General features: G+C 35.8%; 1 protein-coding gene across 1 annotated transcript in view; it reads left to right on the top strand.

The window, feature by feature from the left end:
- Positions 1-27,859, top strand: part of CFTR (CF transmembrane conductance regulator) — a 195,913-nt gene that overhangs the window by 100,010 nt on the left and 68,044 nt on the right. The window contains exons 18-21 of the mRNA XM_054564044.1: positions 3,677-3,756; positions 8,726-8,876; positions 9,784-10,011; positions 12,826-12,926. Of these exons, the coding sequence (XP_054420019.1) occupies positions 3,677-3,756; positions 8,726-8,876; positions 9,784-10,011; positions 12,826-12,926 (560 nt within the window). The remainder of the gene's footprint in view (positions 1-3,676; positions 3,757-8,725; positions 8,877-9,783; positions 10,012-12,825; positions 12,927-27,859) is intronic.

The following is a 27,859-nucleotide window of genomic DNA, read 5'->3' on the forward strand; positions in this document are numbered from 1 at the left end:
GGGTCAGTTCTCCATTCAGATGTTTGGTCTAACCCCCTCAAGGCATCTTGTTACCAATATGTGGCATTGTGTAAAAGAGGAAAAGATTGAGGCAATCAAGGAAAATATAAAATTCTTTTACTGATAAAGTCTTTTGATGGAGTAAAATAATCTAGTTCCCTGTAATTGTTGAAAGATGATCATACAAGTTTCAGGTTGGTTTTTTTTTTTCATTTTTTTGGTGGAAGGAGGATTGTTGGTGTTTGAAATCCCAAATGTATTTTAAAAGTATTTTTTATAATATCATAGATGTTAGTAGAAGGGTAGAAGTTTTCAGTTTTAAGATGAATAAGGCCTGAGAATTTAATGTATAATGTGACTGTACAGTTTACTGTATAGTTGAAATTTGCTAAGAGAATAAAACTTAAGTGAGAGGTGATGGATGTGTAACTTGATGGAAGGAATCCTTTCACAATTTATGCATATATCAAACCATTACATTGCACACTTTAAATACCTTACAATTTTATTGGTCAGTTATACCTCAATAAAAATAAAGTCACAGAAAAAAAGACTAGTGAAATAAAGGGACCAAAGATTTAAAAAACTAAGGGCAATAAGGAACATTGAAAGTAATCAATTTAATTAATTCCCCTTTAGACAAATTCACATGTCGGGTTGAATAAGGAGTTCTCCAAATTTCATTCTTACAGCAGTCTGCTCAGCACTTCCTTTGTGTGGCACTAAGCCAGGGGCTGGTATGAAGGTGAAGGTGAATGAGGCTCAGTTCTTGCCCTCAAAGAACTCACAGACAGGGAGAGAAGGGAGACACAGAAGCATTTGATTATAAAGCAAAGAGTAAGTGACAAGATTGAGGATTTTAGAGTGATTTGTATCTACAAATCTCAAAATAAGAAATATCCATCAATTTTTTTTTTTGCTAACAAAATTTCAGTGTTAGTTTGCATGAAGATCTTTATATTCATTCTGAAGCCCAGTGGGCCATTAAAGCCCTTGACTCATTTGAATATACTCATCACCAACCTTCTGTTTTACAGCTAAGAAATTTTAGACCTAAAAGGGAATGTCAGATTTACTTGATCCAGTGATTTTATTTTTTTTATGGAAAAACTGAGACCTAAAGAAGATAGAGTGTTTGTCAAAGTTGCTAGCAGTCAGAAATGGGCAATGAGACATAATGGAAAGAGCATGGGAATTGTTTCCAGGCTTGTCCCTATATGAGTGATGATCATGGGCAAGTTACTCTCCTGAGCCTGCGCCTTGCCTTTGCATCTGTAAAGCAGTGACCTCAGAGTATCGTTGTGAGAGTGAAACAGGCAGTCTTCCCGCCTGTTTCGTGGCCAACATGAAATAAATGTCAGTTCCCTGTTGTTTCCTTCTGTGGGGCCCTGTTCCCACAGGGGTTGTCCTTTCCATTCCCCTCTTTATGCTTCAGAGCTCCTCATTCCCTTGAACACTACACACAATGGTTCAGAACCTTTTCTCTTTCATATTTAAATGCTTACCATTCATTTTATTTTCTTATTCATCTTACTTTCCAAACTTTAATCTGCCTTGTGGGAAGATTCTGAAACATCACTGTTTTTGCATTTTTCCTTATTTATGCTCATGGGAACTGAAATAGCAAGATGACCTTACAACATCTAGATGTCCTTTTCCCACACCTACCTTCACCCCCAATTTCTATATGCAAGGATGGTACTTTATTTTAAGAAACATTGCTGTTACTGATATATGGTCCATTTTTTTCTCATTATGTTGCCTGCTCTGCTACAATCAGCAGCAACCAATGCTGTCTTTCCTTGTATGTGTACTTCAGTTTCTCTCAGGTGTGCACTTATTCCATTTTATACTTACCTTGATTTTCTTTGATTCCTTGTCTGTTTTTCCTATGTTGTTATTTAAATGACCTTAAGTCATACAGACACACAGTAGGTGCTCACTAAAATATGTCAAATAAATGGAAATGTGAATGCATATTTTGAGAGGATACTACCATTTAAAATATAATAAGCACCACTAGAATGATATTTTTCCACCAAAATGGACTTCCATTTTTTGAACAGTATATATACCATAAACCAATTTTTTTCAATTTTTGGTAACTTATGGAAAGATATACACATGTGTTTTAATAGGCTAAAAGAAATACTGATTAAGGCTAAGAGAGAGTGACTTAAATCAATAAGTATGCATTGAATAAATAATTCCTGCAAATAAGGCTTTCTGCTGAGGACTATGAGTGATAGAAAATAAATGTGGCATGATCCCCTGCCCTTCAGCAGTTTACAGTTTAGAAACAGAGATAAGACATGTATACAAGCTAATATAGTATGAAACATGGATATAGTCATATAACAGAAGTGCTGACAAGATGCAGTAAAGGAATTTTGTGCAGATGAGAAAAGGATTAATTTGAGCTGGTGCAAACATTGACGTTTCTGTGTAGGAGAGGCATTTGAGTTGGGCCAGGAAGGAGACATCGATTTTGACAAATAAATATGAGAATAAAGGGTTTTTAGGCAGAGGGAACCAAATGGAAAAAGCAGGGAGGTAGAACAGTATAGAATATATTTATAGAATAAACCAAGAAGGGGATTTAGTTATAAAATTAGCCATGGGAAAGTAAAGTACAGTATAGAGAATATAGTCAATAATAATAAAATAACTATGTATGGTGCTAGGTTGGTGCTAGACTTACTGAGGTGATAACTTTAAGATATATAAATATCTAATCAGTAATCACCTGAAACTAATATATTACTGTATGTCAATTATAATTAGAAATAAAATTTTAAAAAGAATAAAACAATTTGGCCAACACAGAATGTTTGAATAGAGAAGGCTTGTTTTAACTAGGGGTTTTTCAAGACCAAATCATGGAAGACATTGCATATTTAACTAAGACTTTTGGATTTTGTCCTGCAGTAAATGGGGGGGATGTGAATGATAATATTCAATATGATGTTGTGTGTACAGTATTATGTTGTATTTTATCCAATTGTATGTTTCACTCCCCCGACAATGAATTCCTCAAGGGCAAGATCATGGTTTATTCACCTGTGTTACCTCAGTGCCTTGCATTGTGTCTGGTGTGTAGTTGACACTTCATATATAATGCTTTTTTATTGAAGGAAAAATTATCAGACTTATAAATGTGAATCTGGTCTTTAGAAAATAGGCTGAAAGTTTGTATTGCCAATGAAGAGGGTAGAAAGAGAGAACATGGCAAAGGATGTTCAAGTAATGGGCAGGTAGGATTTGGAGTAGCCATGGGTTCTGCAGAGGTGCATCAGAAAGGTGAGAAAATCAGAGAAAAAGCACTATACAGTGTGGACTACAGATGTAAGGGAATGATGAAAACATAGCTAGGCTTGCAAGTGTGATGTGGTAGTAGAATGAATACCCATTCCTGACATAATTCTGATATGGGCTCTGTTAGAGACATTATTTTTGGCCTGAATCGTACAGCAATCTGTATATTATAAAGGTTTAAAAGTGAGAAACAATTACTTAGGATCTTTGAGGAATACTAAATTTTTTTAAGTCCTTATGTATCAGATTACATGCTAATTCTTGAATTCTAAATGAGTCTGCTATGATCCAAATTTATCAAATATTAATGTCTTATTAAGATTACTTGTTTTTGAGAAGTTTATCTTCTTTTATATTATAGGTGAGATTCTTAATAGATTTTCCAAAGATACAGCAATTTTGGATGATCTCCTGCCTCTTACCATATTTGACTTCATTCAGGTTTGTAAAAATAAGTATTATTAAGTGTTTTTGTCATCTTTTAAAAACAACTAGAAAAAAAGAAAATGAGTTTTTGCTTATTTTTCATTTGCTTGAGAGTTGAGGTCCTATCTACTGTATGAATTCTGTCAATATCAAAACTCTTCAAAGTAAGCATAATTTTAGTGAATTCAGTGACCAGTAAAAACACTTTACCTGACCCAAATCCAAGACAATTTCAGATTTAGATGCACTCCTCTCTTCTTGGGAGTGATTTGAGAGGTATAGCCAACCATTTTCCCCCAGATCACTGTCCATTAAGTATGACATCTTTGGCATTGACATCATTATTTGATTGAAATCACCTATCTCAAAAGGGCCCATGTTAAAATGAAGATTGACTTCCTGGTGGGCAACAGTTTCAACCAATCTCATTCATGAACACCTTGGCACAGATTAGCTAGCCAGCATCCTCACAATAAGGACCATAATGCAGGAACAGAAGTACAAGTAACTGTTCAAGAAGGTGAGAGGGGAAAGAAAAATTCAGGACTAGTTTGGACTAGCTCTGGGTGATAGACCTGAAGAGGCCTCCATTGCAGCCTGTCTCTGAGCATTCTGTGAGGTGTGGTGATTGGTGATGAAAATGAAGAAGGAGGGGATGGAGATAAGAGTAAGCTATGGGATACTGCATTAGGATTCCATAAGTGACAGGGTTTAAGGTTTGTTGTGAATGAATAACTTTGGCTATTGGACCCGATTTACAAAGAGTTTCCTGTCTGGCTTAGGTTGAGCTCCAGAGAGCAAATGCTACAGTCTCAATGATCTCTTTGGAGATACAGTTGGAACAGGATGCAGCCCATCTTGTGACGAGTCATTCTCTCCTTCCACTTACTTTTACACTCCCCCACCCCTCAATAATAATATTTTATTTGAGAGAACCTATACAACAAAATAAGGGTTCCCATATTTGTGCGTACACACAACCACCATTGGCAGATGCAGAAGGACCAGATTGTCAGTTTGCCTCATCTGAAATGATTGGCAGAATCAAACACATTAAATTTTTTAAGTGAACTTTAGCATTTTGGATTTCCCTCAATTGCTCAGGATATAACTCAGTAGTGCTGCTGGAATTCTTTTACTGATGCTTTGAGTTCATGCATTTGAAGGAATGTTTCCTTCTCTTTCTTTAATGCTGGACATTTGTTCCTTGTTTCAGGGGTGTAAATGACTGTTCCAAATATAATATTATTAAATCAGGTACAAACTGGAACATGAACATCTTGACATGATTGTAAAAGGATTCATGATAAAATTTTTTCTACTTTTTAATCCACTGAGTATTTTCTGAATCAGTATAAGGCTCATTTTAAAAATCCGATAGGAGAGTTAATTTTTAATATTTATTTTAAACATTAACACTTCAAACATGCGATGACTCTCAAATGCTGTCTCTATGGCAATTTGAAGAATTTCTGCTTAATTTCTAATGTTGGGATTCTTTAGTTGTTACTGCACAAGGACTTAGGCAGGGCTCTTTTAATTTCCCTATTTTATTTATTGGAGGGTCTCCCAATAAGGAAGCATAATATATGACAATCAAATAGAGCAAAAATCTGATTAACTTCTATTTTATTAAAAAATGTATTAGCCCTGACCAAAGTGGCCCAGCTGGTTGGACTCTGTCCTGCAAACCAAAAGGTTGCTCGTTCGATTCCCAGTCAGGGCACATTCTTGGGTTGCAGGTTTGGTCACCAGGCAAGGAGCATGCAAGAGACAACTGATCAGTGTTTCTCTCTCACTGCAATGTTCCTCTCCCTCTCTTCTCCCTCCCTTCACTTCCCACTGAAAATAAATAAAGTAATTTAAAAATTTATTACAGGGGCTCCTTTAAAGTGTGAGCTCCTCTGGTTATATTTAAGTATGTTCTGATTAATGAAATTTCATTCTAGGCACAATTCAGAAACAGATTTTTGTAAAATAAAGTATACCTGTAAATTTCCTTTTAATATTAATTAATTTTAAAAAAATTAATTTCTGTTTGCTGTATTTCCTGACATCTGATAATGTTCTGGCAAATTTGCTTTCTGGATTGGAACATCATATAATGAAAATGGAAGATCCCGATTCTATCTGCAGATACCACTATTTATTTCACTTTAACAAGATACTTAATCTCTGAGAGTTTCAGCTTTCTAACCTGTAAAAGGAGAAAGATAAATCTGATGATGAGCATTTTCAGTACTAAATCTATATGCTTCACATTGGCATAATGGAAGTGGACCGTACATGACTAATTTGAATTTGAAGCCAAACGGAGAAAAACTATACTCTAGCTCCTACTTGTCTCCCTGTTTGGGTGAACGATTTTTTTTTTTAATAAACAGAAGCCTTCACATTTTTAAATACTGAAATTGATTCCACTCAGCCTCAAGACCTTTAGGTCTTTTTTGATTTCTTCACTCTTAAATACACTTACATACTGAGTCCTGCTACTCTGATCTCTGCGGTGCCTTTCGCATTCTTCCCCTGCTCATTCTATTAATTCCATCCACCCCTTTGCTAAAATATCCTCCAGGACTCACTATCACTTATGAATTCCACTCTGGTGTTCATTGCATGGTTTGAAATAGTTATTAATTCATTTACCTATTTATCTGTTAATTGATTACTAATTTTGAAGTGACCCTTTATTCTCATTGCCAGCCCCAGTTTCACAGGCAGTGCTGCGTGGCTGTCAGTGTCAGGGGCACTTGGGAGCCACTTTCAGTGGGAGAGAGTGTGCTGCCCACTTCCTGGGAGCGGAAATGTATGGTGCCTTGCAGGTTTTATAGTCTGTTGACTTTTTCTTCTTCAGACAAAGTTTAGGATTTGGTTAAGGATGTATGGGAATTAGAAATCTGTTCTCGCATTTTCTCTTGTCCTCAAGTCTCTCTATTTATTTATTTTTGTTGTCCTCTCACTAATATAATCTGAAATGACTTGTTTCTTATCCATTGTGAATTAAACTAGGACAAAATTTAGGTTTCTTTGTGTAATTTGAATATCAAATATATTAAACCAGTGCCTTTAGTTTTGCACATAATGCTAAGTTATTAGCTTTTCATTTTAGTGCCTAAGGGTGGCTTCTTATGGAGCAGTTATTTTCCTTAATACTGAGGCTTATTTTTCACTTATTCCTCAGTTTGAGCTATATTCTGGATGATTGTAATTGCTGGAAATCTATTTTGTGAATGTTTCATCACTTCCAGTTGTACCCACCTTCTCCATTCTTTCCTAACCCAGTGTGATATCTTGGTTAGTTGACTATCCAGATATTGGTAAATACAAGCACAAGTCAAATGGACTCAGTGCATTTACAGTTGTCAACAGCAAACAAAAGACCCTGATTTTAATGGAGTAGCTGAATGTTTCCATGCCACCAATGCAGCAGCATTTGTCCTTCAGGCATACTGGTATTTAATATAATAGCTCATTTACATTAAGTCATATTCCTTAGTTAATCATGCTTAGAATGGAATTTTTCTCTCCAAAAGACCCTATTTATGAAAAAAAAATCCATCATTAAAAAACTATGGTTGCCTATTGATAAAGTCTTGCCATGTAGTAACCAGGGCATTTGGGGCTTCCTCACTGTACTGGTGGCACTTGTGGGGCCAGAATGGAAAAGGGAAGACTTTCCTTAGATTATCGAGTCATCATATGGACATGGTGCAGTGTCTGGCAGTAAAGATTTATCTGAATATTTATTGAATTAACAAGGAGCTGGTATTGCAGAATTTGATGGCTGGAGACATGCAGGCATTTTCCCTAGAAAAGTGTTATCAAGATATGATTATATGAAGTTTTAGATGAAAATAACTTATTCAAAGAAGATTTATGCAGATCTTAGCTACACCCACATCCTGCTCCCATCTACCAAAATGTTTTGTATTCCACTTCATTACCTAGAAAATTCATGTGTCACCCAGGGAAATTGATGGAGAACTAGCTCATTGGATTTCATATGGGTATTATAATAGGTTTATTTTTTAACCCTTGTTGTGACAGTTACTTATACTTAATCAAGTGGGTTACAGTGGAATAAATGTTAACAGATATTTTCTTTTTAAAATGTGTGAATATACTATCATTTGGAAATATAGAAGTTAAAAGCCTTAACTTGTTCCTGAAGAATACCAATGTGGTTAGATTGTTTCTGAGACTGCCAACAGGGCTCTGGTTTTTTTGATGAATCATATAAAGCAGTAGCTATAGAGTGGATGGACTTGACTGAAACACAAAATTCATTTTGACAATATGTGAGATAGAAAAATTTGTCTAATTTTGAATTAAATTAACCATACCCTCACCCCAATTTTTTTTGTGTTTGCCTGTAGGTTATCTCTAGTTGTTTTAAGAAACAGAAACAGGATTTGGGGGAAGGGGAGTAATATTTATTTATTAATTTTTTTCAGTCTTAAACATGAGAAAACGAGGTTCAGAGAAGTTAAGTAGCTTGCCGAGAAGATCACACCTTTATTTAAACCAGATCTGAATCAAAAGGCTGCAAGATGAATGGCCAAATTTCAGAAATTGTCTAAGCAAAATAAATACTAAAATTTTACCTTCATACTAAAATAATCTCAAAATCAAAAGTTTATTTTAAAAGAGGGCCAGGCTAGGGAAAAAACCACACTTTCTCAAATTATTTGTCATATACTTTAAAGTGTATGGGATATGAGACATTAAGAGACCCACAATTGCCATGTTTTCAAAATTTCAGAATGTTATTCTGAGTGATCTTCACAATTTTTTTTGTATTTAGAGAACTTATTTAACAAAAAAGTACTTTGAGATGACAGCTTTCCTGGTAGGAAAATGCTTGCCCCTTATTGACAGTGAAACAGAGTGTAAAGAACTTATTTAGAAATAATATTGCTGATGTACCTTGTCCACTTTGCAACATGAAAATGTTTACTCACAATGTCTTTTCTTGACCCTGCAGTTGGTATTAGTTGTGATTGGAGCCATAGCAGTGGTCTCAGTTCTACAGCCCTACATTTTCCTAGCAACCGTGCCAGTGATCACTGCTTTTATTATATTGAGAGCCTACTTCCTCCCCACCTCCCAGCAACTCAAACAACTGGAATCTGAAGGTATGACACCAAGTGTATAATGCTTACCTTGGAAAATTTCCGCAAGAGCTACCTGTGATTCTTTATTATTAAACTACTTTTCCAAAAGATTTTTTTCTCTGCTTTTAAACTTTTGCATTATATAACAATGACTCTTTAAAAGTATATGAATGTAAAAGGAAATAGTAAATTACAAAGTACACATTGATTGCTTTTGTTAAATAAGACTATGTGAAATCATTTTGTTTTTAGAGCAACTTCATAGAATCTTCCCAGGATTAGTGTATAGGATATTCATTCATAACTTTCTCATATAAATTAAATTTAAAAATGGTAGTGCTACTGTTACTAGTTTGTCTTGGTTTCCAAATGACACTAGACAAAATTCTTCCTCCTGGCTTCTTTTCAGACACTGTTCCTTTCTCTCTTCAGGTCTGCCTTCTTGTGCTCCAACCACTGCTTGAGCTGTTTGTAAGCACATTTTTTGGGAACAGCCTTGGTGCAGGTGCATTTTCAGGGGCTAAATTTTCAGTGCATTTCTGCACTAGAGGTTATTTGTTAAATTAAATCATATAAATTTTTTTAATCAAGGCATTGAATAAATTGCCTTAAGAGAAAAACATTTTCTCTCAGCAATGATTAATTTAAGATTAGCCAGAAAAACAATGCTCAGTAGTAACCAAGAAACATGAATAAATAATGGCAGTGATTTTATAAGTTCGCAAACATTGTAGCCAAGTAAAAAAATAGGGTAACATTAAAAAAAATAACAAATTTCATCTATTCCAAATATAGCACCAGAATTAAAACCTTTCTAACCAATGATGTTTGCTGTCTTTTAACCTAATCTTTATCAGTTACGTGGTAGTAAGGATTCGCATTATGTGTTTACATGATTTGCATTATTTTCTATGGGAATATTTCACAGGCAGGAGTCCAATATTCACTCATCTGGTTACAAGCTTAAAAGGACTATGGACACTTCGTGCCTTTGGACGTCAGCCTTACTTTGAAACACTGTTCCACAAAGCTCTGAATTTACATACTGCCAACTGGTTCTTGTACTTATCAACACTGCGCTGGTTCCAAATGAGAATAGAAATGATTTTTGTCATCTTCTTCATTGCTGTTACCTTCATTTCCATTTTAACAACAGGTATTATGAAGTTGTTAACTAGTTAGCTAAACATTTAATTAAAAATTTTGTTAATCAATAAAATGTTAAATTCTTTAGGTTAAAATTTTTGATATCTTTAAATCAATTTGGGGAGGCATTTGTTAATCAAAACATTTATTAGTTTATTTAACAAATTATTTTCTTGAATTTCTATTGTTTATTGTTGAACAAATGACATCTTTGAATTACAACTGTCTATTATATTAACCCTACTTCACAGTTTAAAAAACTGAGACAAAAATAACAAATCTGTGCTTGAAAAAAATCTCTTTAATAAAGAATTATCTGAATAGGGGGAAAAACTTCCATATTCACACATACACATATACAAAATCTTCATATCTGGTAAGTTTTGTTCTTTAACCACCAGTTGGTAAAATTTGTTATTCTAATAAGAATTTTTCATGACAAAAATGGCCACAAATGTGAAATGTTAGAGAAAAGTACCATATTTTTTCAAATACAGATGTGCTGAATTTTTTATCATAAGTAAAATAGAAATCTATGTAGATAAGTGAGCTCTTCTAATTTAAGAAGTTGAAACTGAACTAACAAGCAAAACAGAGACAGATTCATACATAGATGGAGAGCAAATAGTTGGGGCAGGGATGGGGGAATTTAGGGGGTGGAGGAATTGAACAAAAAGGAAAAGGGACTCATGGACGTGGACAACAGTATGGTGATTGCTGGATGGAGAGGTGTATAAGGGAACTAAATGGTAATGGAAAAATACAATCAAGATTAAATAAATTAAAAAAAGAAATAAATAAAATAAATATAATTTCTACCCCAAAAAGTTGAATTATTGAGCTATATAAAGTATTGAAATATATATGTGGCAGTGGACAACAGCTCAGAGTAAATGTCAAATGCCAAAGGATTGTTTGGTTATAAGAGCAGAATCCTGCTCAAATAAAAATAAGGCACGTGTTGGAGAGTTACAAGAGTGCCTCTCGGAACCCCAAGACAGAAGGCACCCTGGGCCTCTAGAGAAAATAAAGTAGGCATGGAGAGCCAGACTTGGCTCTTCTTTAGACCAAATACTGGCCTCTGTCCCTTCCTTTCTGCAGCTGCTTCATTCATTTTTCTCTTTGAGGACTGGTTTTTCTGGTGTACCAGGGTTGTGCCACAGTGACTTTATGTGGCAACTTCATTCAGCCCCCTTGAATTAACAACACAATTCCTCTGTCCAGGTACAACACCCTGTTGTTTTAGTTACAACAGAAAATAGGCCCCTTTGGGCTCAGGGATCCACCTGTAGTCCATGCAGTTGCTGTGAGGGTAGCAGGTTTCTTACATTCATTGTTCCCTCAGATGGGGCAGTGGGAAAGGACTCCATGAAAGGAATCTAAGTGAGCAGGCAAATGGACCCTTAGCAGTACAGTAAGTTGGGACAATATTTTAAAAAATAAAGTGTTTTTTAGGTTCAGAACTTTAAGTTTTTCCCTTAAATTATTTGAAATAGGATCAAAGAGGGCTAAATTACATGAATAAAGATTTGTTAATAATTAATTCAAACCAATATGTCAGATCCTTAATATAATGGTTAAGGATCTGATTGAGGCCCAATTTACCAAGGATGATAGGCAAAGCATTTAACAATCAGTATAATTTAGGGCCTATCAATCAAATCTGGTGCCCAGCCAGAAGGAATGTGGCTACACAGCTAATCAACCCTGCTACTGGTCTGCAACTATATTTACTTGTACACATTAATTAACTTCTCCAAGGCCCTCATTTTCCTCACATGTAAATATACATAATATTATGACCTATCCCATAGGTTTGTAGTGAGTGTTAAATGTGATAATTTGTGCTAAACACTTAGTACAGTGCCTGGCACATAAATCTTGCATTGCTATTAAATTTTATCTTACTTTCATCTTAATTTTCAGAATGGATAATATATTGGGATCCTGAATAAGTCTTACCTATTTAGAATAAATGATTTAGTACTAAAAGCATATAACTGCTATTTATGGTTTGTCATCTCTTAGAGGAGCTGTGGAAGTAAAATTTTCAATTAATAATTATAGGATGAGTTATTTCTTCTATTTTTAGAACTCTGTGACAATTTTATCATGCAAATAGATATAAAGACTGACTCTCAATTGAGATTTGATAATGTAAAAATTTGTAATAATTTAAGAACATTTGTAATAGAAAATTTTTAGGACCATAAATACTGAATATTAATGATTTTAAGTGGTCCTCTCCAGCTGTGAAAGTCTATTTACTCTAATTAGACACAAATTTTGTTCATCCTGGGTGTACTAATTCTGTTTTTTGTGTATTTTTTTCACGTAAATGGCAGTCTTATCTTTCCAAATGGTGACCCATGAGTTTTGACTTCCCTGTGAAACTGCAAGTCCAATTTCTCCTCAACAGCATCTGACTTCTTTGTAAGGAAGCTCGTCAGGACACAGGGCTTTTCCCCTCATTGTCCATTGCAGTTTTTGAAGGTATTATTACTTAGAGAGTAATAGTAGAGGAGGTAAACATGGTATCTACCCAACATCAACTGCCCTTTCAATATCTGAAGCATTTAAGAAAGGGCAGTTTTTCCCCTAACATTCAATCACTCTTTGATTTAAAACATTGATTGAATATTTACTATATGCAGGGCATTATCACTAGTGGTAGCTGCCGTGGTGAGCTGAGATGAAAGATGGTTAAAAATGGTACAAAATTGAAATGTAACTTTAAATGCCATATGCCCTACAAAAGGTATAAATAAAAGGGTTCAAGTGAGAATTAACATAAAGCTTTTTTATATCTTTTTTCCAGTTATAGGTGAAGGAGAAGGAAGAGTAGGTATCATCCTAACATTAGCCATGAATATCATGAGTACTTTGCAATGGGCTATGAACTCCAGCATAGATGTGGATAGTTTGGTAAGTAATTATTATTTTATTAGAAATTTTTATGAAACATTTCAGACAAATCAAAAATATAGGTTATAACATAAGGACAACTAGGTACCCAGCCATCAGCTTAAGATATAAAACATTACGGATAAAATGGAAGCTATTATGTATCTCTTATTAAGCCCATAGCTCTTATTTCCTCCACATAGATTTCCTCCACATTCAAAATGTAGTGCTGCAGTGAGCATTCTTGCACAACCTCCTCAGCCAATATTTTTATAGAACAGATACCTGAGAGTGGTATTGCTGGGTGATAGAATTAATCTATATTTAACTTTACTAGTTGATGTTAAATTGTCCTCAAATCTGCTGTACAATTTATATTCTCATCAATAGAGTATAATGATTCTCACAGGTCCATACCTGTGATATTCAGCATGTGACATTGTCAGCCTTTTTAAGTTTGGCAATCTGATGGATATGAAGTGGTTACTAAGAAGACAGAGCAGCTTAATACATATTTATTAGCTATTTGAATTTTCTGTTAATTGTGTGTTCATTAGGATTGATTATTTTTCAAATAGACTGGGTTTTTTTTTCTTGATTGATTTGTAGGAGTTTATGAATTCTGGACCAACTGCCAGTTTTATACATTTCAAATACATTCAGTACCCAGTCAGTGGCTTGGTTTTTAGTGTCTTTTGATGAAAAGAAGCTTTTAAGTTAAATGAAGTTAAATTTATGTCTTTTATGTTTTGTGCATTTGGTATTGAGTTTAAGAAATTGTTACCTATTTTAGGTTTTCAATTTATTACCATTATACTTTTTTAAATATTCTTTCCTTCTTAGTAAAATTTCTACAGTGTTTAGTCATGGCTCCTACTTCATTCTTAAAGTATTTATCATTGCCTTCTTCCTTTTTGCTGTATCTTATTGCCACACATTTGTATCCTTGATTGGCATATATAAAAACTGCATTTTGGCTTTGTTGTTTCTCTTGTTTGCCCAGAATGCAGAGCCTGCAATAAGGCTTATAGGCTAACACTGTGTCAGTGACACAAATCTTGTGGCAGCAAGAATGAGAGATAAAGGAGGCAAGGCAGATTTCTAATTTTTAATTAAAAAACAAATACATAATTTTCAATCAGACTGTGCAGTTTGTCTGGATAGTTTAATCATCAACTTTTATTAGTCTATCTGTAGTGCTCTTTTTAAAATCAGTCATCCATTACAGCATTGGTGGAGGGTCTAGAAACTCATGTTGTGAATGACTTTTATTGCAGTCCAAGGTCCTTTTCCCATTCTCTGAGACAGTTAACTTGTTCTCAAACCACAGACATTCATTCAGCTGTGACATCTGTATAATGGATTCCTAGCAGAACGAATATCATTATAAAAAATATCTCTAGGAAAAAAACCTCAAACCTTTTAATGTCCTCTTTTTGCCTGTTTGCCTTAATATTTTATTTTAACCAAAGCATTTTAATAATTCATTGAAATGTAATTTAACCTTAAACATGATTTATAGTGAGATTTACCTCTTTTCCTTTAACATTATTTTTTTTTAGTTTGAACAGCTCTTTTGAGTTACTCATTTATCTCCTCACTTAGCTCTTGTGCTTTTGGGGTTGGGTCTCATACGTGTTCATTCTTTTCTTTCCCTTTCCCCTCCTCCCCTCCTCTTCCCACTGTTCCTCTCCCCTCCCCTCTCCTCTTTCTTTCAATCCTTTCCTAAGGATGTACCTATTGATTTTAGAGAGAGAGGAAGGGAGAGAGAAAGAGAGAGAGAGGGTCGTTGATGTGAGAGAGAAACATTGATGGGTGGCCTCCCATACACACCCCAACTGGGTATCAAACCTTGGCATGTGCCCTGACTGGCAATGGAACTCATGACTTTTTGGTGTATGGGATGATGCTCCAACCAACTGAGTCACTCAGCCAGGGCTTTAAAATATTTCTGTTAGGAAATAGTAGGAGAATAGTGCTTGTATTTATTTAATTCTTTGTTCCAACTTTCTACAACTTTGATTTTACTGTTAGAATCCTTATTATGTCACCTCTTTATTCAAACAATCTCTTTAACCTGTATATTCACAATTCTTTTCTCTTTGTCATATTAATTGTCTTGGTTTACATAACAGCTTCTATACACTGATGTCAAAATCTGTCTTGTTACATTTCCATTCTGCATATCCAATCTACATTAAAGTTTACTTAATGTACTTTTACCTCTTAGTTTTTCACATGGGCATCTGGGCTTTGTGACCTATGCTTTGACATTGTGTCTTTCATCTCCTGATATAAAAGGATCTTTGCAAAAAACTATTATAATAGAGTCTATAAAAAGGGTCAGTGTTTGCATTTGATCTCATCTTAAAAAGTCATGTTCTTTTGTTTGAATATCAAAGTGATTTAGTTTTCATTTCCCTGCCAAATTACACAAGTGGTCTTTCCTGGGCCTTTGTGGGTATTTATTTATATATTAATTCCATTCATATTGCTTTCACCCATGATACTGCTAAAGTTACACAGTAATTTTTAAAATTTTCACACGGCATATGTTAAGGGGAAACAGCTATGCCCTCAAGTTTCACATTTGAATTATCTTAACAGTGAAGGTGCCTGTGAACTCCAAAGTAATAATTCAATATATTCTCATTTTATTTTACGATTTGTTAACCTGAGTTTAAAATGCAGTAAACAGAGTGCTTTGTTTAATGCATGCTTTTAGTTTTTCAGTGCTGGGCTATTGAGAAAAAATTCTTTAGGTATGGAAAGAATATTTCATTTTCCCATTTAACATGGACACAGAGTAAAACAAACAGAACTATGAAGTTATAAAAATAGCAATATGACTTTTTGTACAGCTCATCTATTGCTTATACCTAGGTGCCTACCCAGATACCTAGCTTTCATTAGCTTTCAACCAGTAAAAGTAATATTTCGATGATAATACTTCTTCATCACTACTTCTAGTCATTTTGTATTTATAACTGACTATACATCTCAAATACTGGCACTCAAAACTGGCCAACAACCCTTTTGTTATATTTTCCTAATTATTGTTTTTTCTTTTTATTATTGTTATTTTTTATTGAATTTATTGGAGTAACATTGGTTAATAATATTATATAGGTCCTGGCTGGTATGGCTCAGTAGATTGAGTGCCATCCTGTGAACCAAAGGGTCACTGGTTCGATTTCTGGTCAGGGCACATGCCTGGGTTGTGGGCCAGGTCCCCAGAGCGGGGGTGCATGAGAGGCAACCACACATTGATTGAAGGATTTCTCCCCCTCTCTTTCTCCCTCCCTTCCCCTCTCTCTAAAAATAAGTAAGTAAGTAAATAAATAAATAAATATCTTTAAAAAATATGATATAGGTTTCAGGTGTACAATTGTATAATACATCACCTGTATTGTGTGTTTACCACCTGTAGTCAAGTCTCCTTCCATTACCATTTATCCCCACTATACCGTCTTCTACCTATCCCACCCCACTTTCCCTCTGGCAATCATGATACTGTTGTCTGTGTCTATGAGTTTTTTGTTTGTTTGTTTGCTCAATACCTTCACCATTTTCACCCAGGCCTACAACCCCCTGTCCCCTCTCACAGTTGTCCTTCTGTTCTTTATAAGTCTGTTTCTGTTTTATTAGTTTATTTTGTTTTTAGATTCCACATATGAGTGAAATGATGTGGTGTTTGTCTTTCCCCACCTGGTTTATTTCACTTAGCATAATTCTCTCCAGGTACGTTCATGCTGTCCCAAAAGGTAAGATTTCTTTTTTAAGGTCAAGTATTCCATTATGTAACTGTACTACAGCTTTTTTTAAAAAAATCTTCACCTGAGAACTTCTTTTTTTTTTTTTTTTTTTTTTTTTTTTTTGCTTTTTAAAGGTAGAGAGAAAGAGAGAGGAAAAAAAACATCAATATGAGACAGAAATATTGTACCATTGCCTCCAATATATGCCTACACTGGGGACTGAACCTGCAACCTTTTGGTTTTGGTTAGTTGGAGTGGGATGACACTCCAACTAACTGGGCCACACTAGCCAGTGTTATATCACAGCTTTTTTTATCCATTCATTCTGATGGGCACTTGGGCTACTCCCAAATCTTGTCTATTGTGAATAACACTACTGTCCATATATTCCTTCGAATTAGTGTTTCTGGATTCTTTGGATATATTCCCAGGAGTTCATTCACTGGGTCATAAGGCAGTTCCATTTTTAACTTTCTAAGGTAACTCCATACAGCTTTCCACAGTGATATCACCTCTCTGCATTCTAACCAACAGTGCACAAGGGTTGCTTGTTCTCCAGTCTTCGCCAGCACTTGTTGTTTCTAGATTTATTAATGATAGCCATTCTGACAGGTGGGAGTTGATATCTTATTGTGATTTTAATTTGCATTTCTCTTATTAGTGAGTTGAGCATCATTTTATATGTCTATTGGCCATCTATATGTCTTCTTTAGATACATGTCTCTTCAGGACCTTTGCTGATTTTTGTTTTGCCCATTGTTTTTTTGGCATTGAGTTTTGTAAGTTTTTAATAAATTTTTGATATTAAATCTTTTTCTATGCATTCATTGATTTTTTAAATTTATAAATCATGTTTATTCTATTATGATTATCTCAATTTTCCCCCCTCTACCCCCCTCAATCCATCCCACACCCACCCCCACCCCCTGCTCCCACAGTCAATTCCCACTCTGTTGTCCATGTCCATGAGTCATTCATACATGATTTTTGTCTAGTCCCTTCCCCTTCTTTCCACCATTGTCCTCTTTCCCCATCCCCTCTGGTCACTTTCAGTCTGCTTCATGTTTCCATGCCTGTGGTTTATTTTGTTCATTAGTTTATTTTGTTGAATAGAGTCCACTTATAGGTGAGATCATATGGTATTTGTCTTTCATCAACTAGCTTATTTAACTTAGCTTAATATTCTCCAGTTCCATCCATGTTGCTGCAAAAGGTAAGAGTTCCATCTCTCTCTTTCTTTCTTTCTTAAATGCAGATTGATTTTATTTATTTTTTAATGTCAAAGTTAATTATAAAATATTGAAAAATTTAAAACCATTATAAATTCTTAGCAATTAAACCAACATGACACCAGCACAGAAGTAATCAAGTAGATCCATGAAATATAACGAGCATTCTAGAGACAAATGTATATATCTGTCTAACAATATAATATATTAAGTTGATATTTCAAACCAATGGGTAAAATAAGGCTTATTCAACAAATAAGGCGCATGAACCAATATTACCTGAAATAAAAGAAATAAAGAGCCCCATTTCACATATTATACAAGAAATATTCAGGTGAGTTAAAAATCAGCATGTAGAATCTAAGGAATTTTAGGAGAAAACACAAAATAATATTTTTCTTACCCTGAAGTAAAATATCCAAACCCAGAATCTATAAAGTAAAATATTGACAATATGACTATATTAAACATTTAGGACTGTACAGTAATATACATATTAAAAAAGTTAAAGGACAAGTAATAGAATAGGAAAGTATTTGCAACACATCTAAAAAAGAACTAATGGTTTATTTTTTTTTTCTCTTATGGCAAAAATTATACAAACATTTAATCAAAAAATGGATAAAAGAATACCAAAAAGTCATTTAAAGGCTTTTTAAAAATAATAGAAACAGGCAAGAAATAAACAAAAACAGGTCTCATTTCAACAAATAATAAAAGAACAATTAAAATGACACATCATTGTCACAATCAGATCAATATGTATTTAAAAATATAGGAAATATCAAGTATTGGCAACTGTGAAAGGAACTGGGTATTCATATGCTCTTTTTCTTCATCTTAAAGCAGTCCATTTAGCATATTTTGCAGTGCTGGTTTGGTGGAGGTGTATTCTTTTAGCCATCTTTTGTCTGTGAAATTCCTTATTTTGCCTTACATTTTAATTGGGAGACTTGCTGGGTAGAGCAGTCTTGGTTGCAGGCCTTCATTTTTCATTACTTGGAATATTTCTTGCCATTCCCTTCTGGCTTACAGCGTTTCTGTTGAGAAGTCAGCTGCTAGCCGTATCGGGGCTTCCTTATACGTTACTACCTCTTTCTCCCTTGCTGCCTTTAGGATTCTCTGTTTGTCTTTGATATTTGCCATTTTAATTGTGATGTGTCTTGGAATGGGCCTCCTTGGGTTCCTCTTGAATGGGACCCTCTGTGCTTCCTGGACTTGTATGATTTTTTTCTCTCCTCCAATGAGGGAAGTTTTGTTTATCATGACTTTTCAAACAGGTTCTCCATGCCTTCCTAATTCTCTTCTTCTGGATATCATTTTCCTTTGAGGATATTATTATGTTTCAGGTTGTCCTGCATTTCCCTAAATGTATCTTCATGCGTTTTGAGTCTTTTTTAATTTTCTTGCTCTTTCTGGGAGGTTTTCCACCTTTTCCAGCAGCTCGCTGATTCGATCCTCATCTTCATCTATCCTGCTTTTGATCCCTTCTACTGTGTTCTTCAATTCAGAAATTGTATTCTTCATTTCCTCTGGTCTCTTATTGATAGTTTGTGTCCTTTTTCATGCTGATATAGTTTTCCATAAATTCCTCATAGTTTCCCTGTAGTTTTTTGTAATTCTCTCTGAGCTCACTGAGCTCACTGAGCTTCCTTAGAATCATTGTTTGGAACTCAATATCTCATAGTTGACTTGCCTCTATTTTATTTAGTTCTCTTTCTGGGGATTCCTCCTTTCCCTTCAAGTAGGTGGTATTTCTTTGTCTTCCCATTATTTGTGAGACTCTTCTTTTTTGCTTCTCCTTCTTAAGTTTATCTGTCTTGATTTCCTGACTTTGTGGCGTGAACTTCTGTGGTAGGAGATTACTGTTTTTTGTTTCTGGATCTGCCTCTGATGATGTCAGATGTTGTCCCTGTCTGACCTTAGGCAGTCTGTTCAGGACTTCCAGGAATCTACTGTCTGTGGCTGTCTCCTTCAGCTGTTAATCTAGTCACTCTACATTCAGCAAGCTGCCTTAGAGAGCTCATGGCAGGGTGGAGTCCCTCCTGGGGGTGGGGTTATTGGGTCCTCTATGACACTGTTGCTACTCAGGGGGTGTGGTCTCTGCCTGAGCAATATGGCTGCTGCTGAATGGGGGATGAGTCAGCACCGAGATCCCGTCGGCCACTCTCAGTTTTCTCCCAAAGCCTCCTTCCCTAGTTTCTCCTCAAGTGTCTCTAGCCTACTCTGCCCTTGCCTTTGCCAGAGACCAGGGTAAGTGGCTGTAAATAAAAATTTATGTGTTGAGCTTTTAAACAGTTCTTTGTGTTTCCAGCCACCAGTTTCTTGCAGAGAATAACTCTGCCGCTTTTTGCCACTGGCTGTTTTCTGTGTACTTTCTGAGCTCTGGTGCTGTAGGCTAGAGATCACCGCTTTTGGTTCAGACCCTACTCTTCTCAGGGGGATCCAACTGGCTGTTTCAATATCCTTCTGGTGCCACTGCCCACGGGCACCCTGCCTGCCTTCTCGAGTCTTCACCACACTCCTTACCAGTTAGATTGTACTAAAGCCAATTCTTCTGTCTCCGAGGTTACAAGGCTCCACTCTCACTGTTGTTCAGTTGTTTGTTCCAGCTGATATCTCCGCAATTCAGTTGCAACTCCAGGTTGGTTCCAGGAGGAGGTCAGTGTGCCTTCCACTCACTCCTCCGCCATCTTGATTCTCTCCTAAATCTTCATCAGCTATACCATTGGTAAATATGTTCTCCTATGCAGTGGGTTGTTTTTCATTTTGTTAATGATTTCCTTTTCTGTACAAAACCTTTTTAGTTTGGGTAGTCTCATTTGTTTATTTTTCCTTTTGTTTCCCTCACCCAAGGAGATATATCAGAAAAAATATTGCTATGAGATATGTCAAATATTTAACTGCCTATGTTTTAGTTTTGAGTACAACATTTAAGTAATTCTTCCATTTTGAGTATATTCTTGTATGTGGCATAAGAAGGTGGTCTAGTTTAATTTTTTTGTACTTATCTGTTCAATATTCCCAACACCATTTATTGAATAGACTGTCTTTACCTCATTGTATGTTTTTGCCTCCTCTGGAAAATATTAACTGACTATAAAGGCATGGGTTTATTTCTGGGCCCTCTATTCTGTTCCGTTAATCCATACATCTGTTCTTATGCCAGTGCCAGGCTGTTTTGATTAGTGTGGCCTTACATATAGTTTGATATCAGGTAGCATGATTCCTCTAACTTTTTTTTTTTTTCTTAAGATTGCTAGTACTACTAGGGGTCTGACAATTTACTTCTTATTTTCCAATTAAGATGACTTTTATTTATTTATTTTTTCTTGTCTAATTGCTGTGCTAAGAAATCCAGGACTATGTTGAATAATAGTGATAAAAGCAGACATCCCTGACTTGTTCTCAATCTTAAGGAAAATGCTTGTAATTTTTGGATATTGAGTATGATGTTGACTGTAAGTTTGTCATATATGGCTTTGATTTTGTTGAACTATGTTCCTTCTATTCCCATTTCACTGAGTTTTTCTCATAAATGGGTGCTGGATTTTATTGAATGCTTTTTGTGCAACTATTGGTTTGATCATGTAGTTTTTATCCTTCACTTGTTTATGTGATGGATCATGTTAATTAATTTGTAGATATATACCAACCTTGCATCCCTAGAATAAATCCCACTTAATCATGGTTTATGATCATTTTAATGTATTGCTGGATATTTTGCTAATATTTTCTTGAGAATCTTAACATCTGTGTTTATCAGGGATATTGGCCTATAATTTCTTTTTGTAGCATCTATATCTTGTTTAAGAGTTAGGATATTCTGGCCTCATAAAATAAGCTTGCAAGTCTTCCCTCTTCTTGAAACCTTTGGAATTGTTTGAGAAGAACAGATATTATGTCTTCTTTGAATGTATGGCAAAAATCACCTGTGAAACCATCCATTCTAGGACTTTTGTTCATTTTTTAATTACTACTTCAATTTCACTAGTTGTGATCTACCTATTCAGATTATCTGCATCTTCCTGATTCAGTTTTGGGTGATTGTATGTTTCCAGGAATTTGTCCATTTGCCCAGGTTTTCCAATTTTTTGGCATATAGTTGTTATAGTATTTTCTTACAATTATTTGTATTTCTGTGATGTCAGTTGTTACTTCTCCTCTTCATTTCTGATTTTATTTATTTCAGTGTTGTATTTTTCTTGATGAATCTGGTTAAAGGTTTGTCAATAATGTTTATCTTTTCAAAGATCCAGCTCTTGGCTTCATTAATATTTTTTATTTTTTAACTATATTTTTCATTTCTGCTCTGAACTTTATTATTTTCTTCCTTCTCCTTACTCAGGGCTTTGTTTGTTGTTCTTTTCCAAGCTCTTTGAAGTGTAAAGTTAGATTGCTTATTGATATTTTTTTGTGTGTTTCTTGAGATAGGCATGTAATACTATGAATTTTCCTTTTATTATGACTGTTTTTGCTGTGTCCCATAGGTTTTAGGTTGTTGTATTCTCATTTCATTTGTTTCAAAGTATTTTTTTATTTCTTTTTTGATCTCTTTGTTTACACATTCATTGTAGAGTAACATGTTATTTAGCCTCCATGTCTTTGTGTGTTTTTCCTTTTTTTTTCTTGTGATTGATCTAGTTTCATACCCTTATGGTCAGAGGAGATGCTCGATATGATTTCAGTCTTCCTAGAAAATGTTCCATGTGCACTTGAAAAGCATGTGTATTTTTTAGTTAAATGCTCTGAAGATATCAATTAAATCAATCTGATGTAGTGTGTCATTTAAGACTGCTGTTTCCTTGTTGATATTTTGTTATTGTTGTTCTGGAAGGTCTTTTCATTGATGTTAATGGAGTGCTAAAATTCCTACTATGACAGTATTACTGTCAATCTTTGCCTTTATGTCCATCAAGATTTGCTTGAGCTATTTAGGTGCTCCTCTGTTGAGTACATGAATGTTTACAAGGTTTATATCTTCTTGTTGGATTGCTCCCTTTATCATTATGTAGTGTCCTTCTTTGTCTCTTAGTATAACCTTTGTTTTAATTTCTATTTTGTCAGATATAAGTATTGGTACCCCAACTTTTAAAAATTTTAATTTGCATAAAATATCTTTCTATTCCTGTAATTTTAGTCTTTGTGTATCTTCTGTTCTGAGATAGGTCTTTTTTAGACTGCATATATATGGGTCTTGTGTTCTCATCGATTCAGCTACCTTGTGTCTTTTGACTGGAGAATTTAATCCATTTACATTTAAAGTAACTATTGATAGGTTTGCATTTATTGTAATTTTATTCTTTTAACTATGTTCCTCTGTTTTTTTCTTCTTTTTCATCATAAAGCAGTCTCTTTAATAATTATTGTCATACCATCCAATTACAAACTCCTTTAGGTTTTCTTGTCTGGGAAGTTCGCTATTTCTCCTTCAATTTTAAATCATAGCCTTTCTGAGTAAAATAGTCTTGATTGTAGGTCCTTGTTTCTCATTAACAGTCTTTTCTGGTTAGTAATATTTCTGTTGAGAAATCAGCTGACAGTCTTGTGGGGAGCTCCCTTGTAGATAACTAATTCTCTTTCTCTTGCAGCTTTTAAGAATCTTTTGTTTTTTTAACCCTTTGCCATTTTAATTATGATGTGTCTTGTTGTGGTCCTCTTTGGGTCCATCTCACTTAGAAATGTCTGTGCTTCTAGGACTTGTGTGTCATTTTTCTTCATCTGGTTAAGGAAGTTTTTGGTCATTATTTCTTCAAAAGAGTTTTTGATCTCTTACTCTCTCTCTTCTTCTGGTACCCCTGTGATGTGAATGCTGTAATGCTTCACATTTTGTCCCTGGTCTCTGAAACTATTATTATTTTTAAAATTCTTTTTCTTTTTGCTGCTCTGATTGGGTGTCTTTTCTATCTTCTTCCAAATAACTGGTTCAATTCTCTGCTTTATCCAACCTACTGTTTATTGCTGCCAGTATATTCATCATTTCAGATATTGTATTCTTCATTTCTGACTGGTCCTTTTTAATGGTCTTATGTTCTTTTTCATGCTATTGAGTATCTCTATAACCATTACTTTGAACACTATATCTGATATATTGCTTGCCTTCATTTCATTTAGCTCTTTTTCTGAGGATTTAACCTCTTATTTCATTTGGGGCATGTTTCTTTGGTTCCCCATTTTGACTGCCTCCTTGTTTTTGTTTCTGTGTATTAGATAGGTCTGCTATGACTTCCATTTTTTGTGAGGTAACCTTATATAGTAGGTGTCCTGTGGAGTGGCACAGCCTCCTTGTTCACTTGATCTGGGTGCTTTAGGAATGTCCCTTGTGTGTTATGTGGGTCCTCCTGTTGTAACTGAGTCTTGATTGCTATTTACCCATTTCTGTTTGAAATTGACCCTCAGGCTGGCAGACTGTGAGTCTCAACCTCATCCACTGCATTTGAGCTGCTGTGCTAGTGGTGACTACACAAAACAGAATTTGCCTCAGCAGGGTTTGCTGCCTGCTGAGATCTTCCTCTGTATATGCTGCTTGTTAAGCACTTATTGCATCCTGCTCTGGTGTTGTCTGAATCTGGCCACTGTGTGTTGTTTCTGGCCCTTTGGGAGGGACTTTGATGCAAATCAATGTCACATGCTGCCTGGGACTGACCATGAGCAACCTATTTTGAGCTACAAGCTATACATTGTTTGTGTCTGCTTCTGCTGGCCTTTGGGCATGTGCATAGGGCCTAGCTGCACACCAAAGTAGAACTTTAGCAGCACAGGGCCTGGGGGCAAAACAACAAAAGTCCAAAAGCACTCTGAGATTTGTTTCCACCTGTCTTCTCATGCCAGATACCTGTTAGGCTCAGTCACTGAAGGAGCTTCTGGTGGTGCTCCAGTTGCATGAAGTTCACAGTGAGTTACCAGGTGGGGCAAGTAGTGTTTACCAGACTGATACAGGTTCCAGTGCTGGGTCTGAGGCCATTTATTAATGTCACTCAGTATACCAAGTTTAGCTGCCACCCACTGGGTGCTTGCACATTTTTACGTTGGGGTGGGGTCTCAGAAAGTCATCAAGGTGAGGTCAGCATAGTTTTTCAGGCCTAAACAAACCAAGATTTGGCTGTATGAAGAGAGTATCTATGCCAGTCAGACATGCAAGGGAAAAATGGACCTTGTGCTAGGGCCACACAACTCATTGTGTTCTACATTTGGCCAGGAGAAAATGGAGCTTAACAGTGTAGGGCTGCAGGGAGTCAGGAGGATGGCGCTAGTGGAAATTCTGTGGGCGGGGTGGGGGTGTGCTAGCCAGTCTTCCAGAATGGTGGAGAATGTCACCCCCACCACAGAGCCACATAACTCAGTCAGTCCCAGATTTTGCTCCAACCTTGGAAGGGCAGAACCAGTAAGTTTGGTGAGTAGGGCTGCTGAAGCTTGGAGGGTGGGTCTGACAGAAACTTTGAGGGTAGTTCTATCAGATCTCCCATGACAGGGGAATGCCAGTCAGATTCAGAGGAAAGTCAGGTTCAAAGAAGTCACTGACACTCACTTGCCTTCAACCAGACCTCTACACCCTTGGCCAACACAGATTACTCCTCAGCAGGACATAAAATATGAAGGTTGGGGCAAGAGAGATTCAAGCGAGTGGGGCTATTGCTTTCTCCTAGTCTGATGTATGGAGGGCAGCACTTCACCCAAAAAAGATGGTATCTATGTTGTGTGAGAGAGACTCAGCACAAAGATCCTGGCAGCTGTTCCTTCAGATTTCTTCCCAGAGCCACAAACCCCAGACTCTCCTCATATGATTCTCTCCAGCTCTGTACGCCCTCTGCCAAATCCCTGGGTGAGTGGCCACCTATAAAATCTAGTGTATTGGTCCTTTAAAAGAGTGCTGTGTCTCTAACAGACTCCAGCATATCCCTGATGGAAAGAATCTCCACTGATATTCACAGCCAGATATTACGTGTGCATCTCTTCCTGGGTATGGTACTCTGGGCTGGGAAGCCTGGCTTGGGGTTGAGACCCCACACTTCTTAGGGGGAATCTCTGCAGTTGAGATATCCCTCCAGGACCTCAGCTGCCTCCTGAGGGAATGCAGCCAGCCATTTTCTTGTTTTTGTTCTTCCTACCAGGTTTGATGTGAATTCTGTAAATCCTTTGTTCTAAGACTTCTCTTCAGCTAGTCTTCATTTGGTTATTCAGGATAATTGTTGTATAATTTAGTGGTAATTCTAGTTTGGTCCTGGGAGGAGGTGAATGTAACTTCCACTTATTCCACCATCATTTTGGATCTCCCTAAATAAACTTTATTTTATTCCCTGAGGTAGTTCTTTCCCACCTTCTTGCCTCTTCTCAAGTGATCTATGAATTCTAAATCCTGTATTCCCAATTGCATATTTCATAGGAAAAAAAGAAGCAACTAGAAAGAATTTCATCATTTCTCTTCATCAGTTACATCACTCCACTTAACACCTCTAGTCATGTGCTCCACTTTCCTTCTATGTCTTTGCTTTTATATAAAGGCCAATAGTATGCAATTAGCCCTTCTCTGTGGGATCTTTATCCCTAGCTTAAAGCTACCTTCCCTTGATTTCCAGCTTATATCCCATTTCACTGACATATTTTACAGCCAAACTTCTTTTTTTAAACTTTTTTTAGATTTTACTTATTTATTTTTTAGAGGGAGAGGAAGGGAGAGAGAAAGAAGGGGAGAGGAACATCGATATACAAGAGAAGGTTACCTCTTGCATATTCCCAATGGGGGGCCTGGCTTGCAACCCAGGCATATGCCCTGACTGGGAATCAAACTGGTGAACTTCAGGTTCACAGTCTTGTACTTGATCTACTGAGCCACACCAGCCGGGCTACAGCCAGAATTCTTGAAAAAGTGCCTGTCTCCATTTCTTCCTCTTCATTCTTTCTACAACCTACTTCATTTTACCTCCATCACCCCCATGACTCATGACCTATATCTTGCCAGAGCCAATGCCCTTGTGTCCCTCAACCTCTCACAAGTATTTATGCTATGGAAAAATCTTTCTTCTTGTGATACTTTCTTCTCTCATTTTTATGATTCTACTTCTACCTCATTATCTTGTTACCTCTCTGGTTCTACCTTACTCTGTTTTCTTGGCCCCTGTTCTTTTTCTCAGTTCTCTAAACCTCAGCTATCTTCCAGGCCTCTTCCATCTACACTCTCTCTAGCTAACTATCTAACTCCATATTTCAAAACCCACACCTTAATGAATCACACATTCATAGCTGTAGTTTAGACCACTCCCCTGTTCTCTAAACATACATCCAATTATTGACTTTATACCTCCATGTGTTAAAAAAACGCAGTAATAGAATATCTCCCAGTAGACTTGACATTTTAGGCCAAAAGTTATTGTCTAGAATCTCAAAATGCACATGGGCTATCAACAGACCATTGAAAAGGAACAAAGTGTATATTTTACCTACTAATTTGTCTATCTTTAGCAGGTTGAGAAAAAATCATTTGGACATTGTTACCTTATGAACAATATACTACAGGTTCTTGAGTAACGTTGTTTCATTCAATGTCATTTTGTTATAACATTGATGAGATGCTGTAGGAACCAAATTCTTGTTTAGATTAATTAGCCTAAAGTAACATTGGTTATATTACATGTCATTTTACTTAAAGTCACTCTTGATGATGTAAAGTGAAGACTGTTGTATAATAGGTTGTAAATTACCCCAGAAATTTTAAAATAGAGTAAAATTATCAGTCTAATTTAATAATTCCCACTATAAACCCCTATGTTAGGAAATTTCCAGTTATTCAATTGATAACATGTATTTTAGAAACTGTTATTTCTAATTCTCTCTATTCATTTCAGTTGCATATCTCATACCAATCTGTGGATGGGATAAAAAAATGTATTAATTAATTTTAACTCCTTACATAAAATATGTAGATTATAGTTGTTATTGATAAAACTATTATCTTAAATTTCTTGCATTCTTA

The sequence above is a fragment of the Pteronotus mesoamericanus genome, unplaced genomic scaffold (assembly GCF_021234165.1).
Source record: "Pteronotus mesoamericanus isolate MK-2021 breed Mesoamerican mustached bat unplaced genomic scaffold, CSHL_Meso_final scaffold_85, whole genome shotgun sequence".
In the NCBI taxonomy this organism is placed as follows: Eukaryota; Metazoa; Chordata; class Mammalia; order Chiroptera; family Mormoopidae; genus Pteronotus; species Pteronotus mesoamericanus.